The sequence below is a fragment of the Octopus bimaculoides genome, chromosome 26 (assembly GCF_001194135.2).
Source record: "Octopus bimaculoides isolate UCB-OBI-ISO-001 chromosome 26, ASM119413v2, whole genome shotgun sequence".
Classification (NCBI taxonomy): Eukaryota; Metazoa; Mollusca; class Cephalopoda; order Octopoda; family Octopodidae; genus Octopus; species Octopus bimaculoides.
Genome location: NC_069006.1, coordinates 2,595,258 through 2,600,491, shown reverse-complemented (window position 1 = coordinate 2,600,491; position 5,234 = coordinate 2,595,258). Strand labels below are relative to the sequence as shown.

Below are 5,234 nucleotides of genomic sequence, written 5' to 3'. Positions count from 1 at the left end.
CTGTGTCTCTGATTAAAATTTTCGAAAAACAAACCCAGCCACATTACTTGGAAAAAATAATCTTTATTGTGCTGGTTTTTCGTAAAATTTCGCGCATGGGAAAGGCAACAAAATCGCCCCTCCCCACTTTGAATGGGATATTCCTATCTTAAAAAGTAATAATCGATTATCTCGGTAACCATGGGAGTTGGAGGGCAATAAAAATCTCCTGAACATGAGCGGACCATGCTGCCGCTCTGTGCTGAATTTCACGCGATTCCACTGCACCGTTCTCGAGTGAATCTGCCGACACACAATCAATCAATCAATCAAGCAATCAAGAACATTGCAATTTATAGTATAGATAATACTCAATGAGTGTGTAATTCAGTTAATCAAAGAATTAGAAAACAAGCCATGGAAACGGGCAAAGACTTCGGTTGCAATTTCTCTCTCTCTCTCTCTCTCTATCTATCTATTTATCTATCTATCTACCTATCTCTCTCACTCACTCACTCTCTCTCTCTCTCTCTCTCTCTCTCTCTCTCTATCTATCTATCTATCTATCTATCTATCTCTCTATCTTTCTATCTATCTATCTATCTATCTATCTATCTATCTATCTATCTCTCTATCTATCTATCTATCTATCTATCTATCTATCTATCTATTTATCTATCTATCTACCTATCTCTCTCACTCACTCTCTCTCTCTATCTCTCTCTCTCTCTCTCTCTCTCTCTCTATCTATCTATCTATCTATCTCTCTATCTACCTATCTATATGCTTGCTTCTCTGTCCGTTTGTCTGTCCACCCTTCCACCCATCCACCGATCCATCTATCCATCCACCCTCCACCCATCCATCCATCCATCCATCCACCCATCCATTCATTAATGCAACCATCCACCCATCCAACCATGTCTCTCTCTCTCTCTCTCTCTCTCTCTCTCTCTCTCTCTCTCTCTCTCTCTCTCTCTCTCTCTCTCTCTCTCTCGCTCTCTATGCGTGTGTATGTTTATGCAGTAACAATTGATAGATAATCTAACTTATGTTAATTTTTACCTCATTTCTATTAACTATCAACCGCTATTTCAGAGTTGAACGTCAGTGTAGAAAGACTTGCACGATAAAAGGTACAAAGATACCCAAAGGATTATCTCTCAGAATCGCTATCGATACTATACATTATGATCCGAAATACTGGCCTGAACCAGACAAATTTATTCCAGAAAGGTAACACTTTAAATTACCTTACAATATTCATTTAATGGGCGCCACCTTAGATATATGGTTAAATAGTTTGATTCACATCTGAGTGGTTCTAAATTCCATCTTAGTACACGTTACCTCGAGTAAATGTCTTCTATTATAGCCTCATGCATACGATATTTTAGTTCTAATAAATATTTCAGGTCTAACTCATCGTAAGGTAAAAACCACCATGACCGATATCTAAAAGACAGTGGAGAAGAGACGATGAGCGATGGCTAGAGAAATATTGAGCTTTGTTTTTAATAACCAGTTGATCTAGCAAGCGGGGCCTCACATCAGTGAGGGGGGCCGGTGCGCACTGATGCCGTCGAGAGGTAGGCCCCGAAACGGTGCGCATTCTCTCCTGATGACCCCATACACTTGCTGGCTTCCGGTATGCGGAATTCTCGACTGGTAGCACTTGCATGTGCGAGTTGTTTGCAAGACAGCAAATAAAACTCAAAGGAGCTAAGTCAATAACATTTTGTATCAAAGTAAGTGTTATTTCATACTTGCTCCAATCTAGAAATCAAAGGAAATTACTACTATTCCACCTTTCAAATTTGCTTTTGTGACCCGGACATCAATGTTTTGAAACTGACTAATTTCCCATTACATTTCAGGTAAATTCAGCACTTTATAGTTAATATTCTGTTCAATATCCGAGGTTTGCTTTTTGTTTTTGGTCAGTAAGTGTTATTTCCTATTTACTTCTATTTAGAAATCAAAGAAAATGACTACCATTTCCTTCAAACTTTGCTTTGGTGAGTTGGATATCAAATGTTTTAAAACTTAGCAATTTTCCACTGCATTTTAAACAGGATTCAGTGCTGAGTTGCTGAATTAGAAATGTCAAAGATTTTCTTGTCAGTTGCTTGACCATAACTACTTGAGCATGTCACTTCGTGGCTGACAATATGTGCATCTCTGATCATGAGCAGAAGTAGTGGGGGAGCATCATAGCCATGTGTTGAGGGGAGATTCTTTGGCGTTTGAATAAGTGTAGCAAAAGAAAAGTTTGAAGGAAATCTTAGCCATTTTTCATACTTTCTAAGGGTCAGCAAATAGGAACTAAATCGTAACAACTTCTTATACTTACACGAAAGTTAATTATTTTGCTAGTTAAAACTTTCTATCCCTCTGTAGCCTCATCATCATCATCATCAAAAGTAACAACCACAACGACAAATAATATGGGACTGCTTATCGATGTATTTTTGATATTTACAGATTCAGTGAAGAAGCAAAATCTCAGCAAGTACCATTCACCTACTTACCATTTGGTGCGGGACCAAGGATGTGTCTAGGAATGAGACTGGCCAAGATGGAGTTCAAGATAGCAGCAGTTCAAATCATTCGAAATTTCAAAATTCTTCCGACAGAGAAAACCGAAGTAATTACCGTATTTTTGTCCGTAAAATTGAAATTTTTACAAACTTTGGGTGTATTTCTTTTTTTTATCTTTTATTCCAAACAAAACTCGATGGAGCAAGCTGATAGAATCGTTGGCGAGCTGCATTTCTTGCGGCTCTTTATGTTCTGAGTTTAAATCCTGCCGAAGTGAGTTTTGCTTTTTATCCAATAAAGGTTCATAGAATAAAGTAAAAGTAAATGGCAAGAAACTATTAGTATCTCATATACTAATACAGTGTACATTAAATGACATGTGTGCGTGTGTGTGTGTGTGTGTGTGTGTGTGTGTGTGTGTGTGTGTGTGTGTGTGTGTGTGTGTGTGTGTGTGTGTGTGTGTGTGCGTGCGTGCGTGTCGAAGGCGCATGTTCCTGTGTTTTGTGAGATCGTGGTTTCAATTCCTGGACCAGGTAGTGTATTATGTTCCAGTACAACTCTTCATCTCACGTGATGCTATGTGGTCACTTCAACACTTGACATGTGGTACACCGCGGACCTGTTCAGGGAACGCCGTTTTTGTTTTCGTGGGGGAAGAGGAGCTAACGTACAGTGCATACATTTGATCACTACAAACCATTTGCGCTGGTTGTCGCCCCCTTTTTCGGACTACAAGAGACTAGCATTATGCATGCTTACCTGCATGTAGGTATGCATCCAGATAAATGGATGCATGCATTTCAGACAGGTTACCACAGGTTATCTTCTTATCAGTATTGTAAATCGGAAAGAAAGGCAACTACAGAGTTGTCACGGTGCGTTTGCAGACTTTTGTCTACAGCAAAATTATTTCTCCATAACAAAACGCAGTGAATAGCCTTCTTACGGTTTCGAATATACTTGAACTTGTAACAAGTTTATTCATAAATACATACATACATACATACATACATACATACATACATGCATACATACATACAATCAGACAAACACAAGCGTCTGTTTTAACTTTCTGTTTTCTATTACAGAACCCACTCGTGTTCAGTGATCACTTTCTGTTGGCTGCTAAAAATGGAGTCTGGTTGAAATTTGAACGAAGGTGATGAAAATAAACTACCATAAAATCAAATCAATCACTTATGAAATTATATAAAAATGATTAACTGTATTATCATGTAATAAAATAACAAATATTCATTAATCAACATGAATTTAGAAGATGTATGTTAAGAGAATTTGAATAAATATTCGTTTTTTAATTCAGCCGCCATTCTTTGTTAGTAAAAATAGTACTGAATAGTCAAAAGGAGAAATATGCATTACAGAGATAATATGAATGTAATCACAGGCAGCCATACACACATACACGCGTACACACATACGTATGTACACACATACGTATGTACATACATACATACACACACACACTCATATATATATATATATATATATACTAGCAGCTAGGCCCGGTTTCACCCGGTCTGTTTGGGTGATGTGGCTGTGATCATTTTTGGTTAGGCATAATCTATAACAGCGTTTTTCAACCTTATCATTTCGGGTCCTCTGTTTCGATTGGACCCTCCAGCTGTATGGACATTTCTTGACCCCACCCTTGTCAGAAAACAGATTGAGTAGTTGTGAAGAAAGAATTTGTACGTAGTCTGTTTCTGAGATTTATTCTATTGGACCTCTGTCTAATCACGTCTTTTAAGGTACACACACATACATAGAAAATGTGAGGTCATGGTAGAAATTTTTTACGATTGTTGATTTATGGAAAAGATTGTTAAATTTTTGAAATACAAATATGTGAATGACAATTAAGTTCAGACCTCTACATGGTAGCCAAATCTCCCTCAAAACACCCTACCGTCTTAATCCGACAATTCTGCCTATTATGTAGTTTGAATGAAAAACTGTAACTAAAGATGAAGATTATTAACCCCACAAAGAGGTGAAAGAAGAGAGGCAGCATAGTGAAAGTTTTGGCTGACTGTCATCCTGAACTCCCCTTATTGCTAGCGAAATGGTATATGCCGGCTGTGTGAACAACTGGTTGTTTTAATGGCAGAACAAACAGGGGAATTCCATTAGAAAAGTTTTAATCGATTTTCTCGGTAATTATGGGGGCTAGGAAAAAATACACACAGCATTCCAATCTATGCACCTGTCTCCACATGTGTGCCATTTTTCACGCGAATCCACTCAGCCGTTTGTGAACCTCAAGACAAGAAAGAATATAACGATCGCTCATGTCCAATTTATATTATAGAAATATACACATATATATATCTTGAACACTGATAGCTACGTCAGATGTAGTACAGATGTAGTGAAGGCACGTGGCTTGGTGGTTAGAGCATTCGGCTCACGTTCGTAAGGGTCACGATCATCGCAGGAAATTAAATTCCCCGGCGACTCGTTGAGTTCTTGATCAATATACTTTATTTCACGTTGCGCCAGTCCACTCAGCTGGCAAAAGTGAGTTGTACCTGTAATTCAAAAGGGGCCAGCCTTGTCACATTTTGTGTCACGCTGAATCTCCTTGAAAAGTGAGTTAAAGATACCTTTAATATAGTTCTCGGGAATATTCAGAATGATAGAAAGTGTAACAAGGCTGACTCTTATATATATGTATATATATATATGTATAT

General features: G+C 38.0%; 2 protein-coding genes across 2 annotated transcripts in view; one reads left to right on the top strand and one right to left on the bottom strand.

The window, feature by feature from the left end:
* LOC106884149 (cytochrome P450 3A19) overlaps positions 1-3,843 on the top strand; it is a 69,356-nt gene extending 65,513 nt beyond the window's left edge. The window contains exons 9-11 of the mRNA XM_052976965.1: positions 1,078-1,215; positions 2,464-2,626; positions 3,609-3,843. Coding sequence (XP_052832925.1) covers positions 1,078-1,215; positions 2,464-2,626; positions 3,609-3,683 — 376 coding nt within the window. The 3' untranslated portion in view covers positions 3,684-3,843. The remainder of the gene's footprint in view (positions 1-1,077; positions 1,216-2,463; positions 2,627-3,608) is intronic.
* Positions 1-5,234, bottom strand: part of LOC106868831 (cytochrome P450 3A7) — a 388,137-nt gene that overhangs the window by 224,765 nt on the left and 158,138 nt on the right. The gene's annotated exons all lie outside the window — the stretch shown is intronic.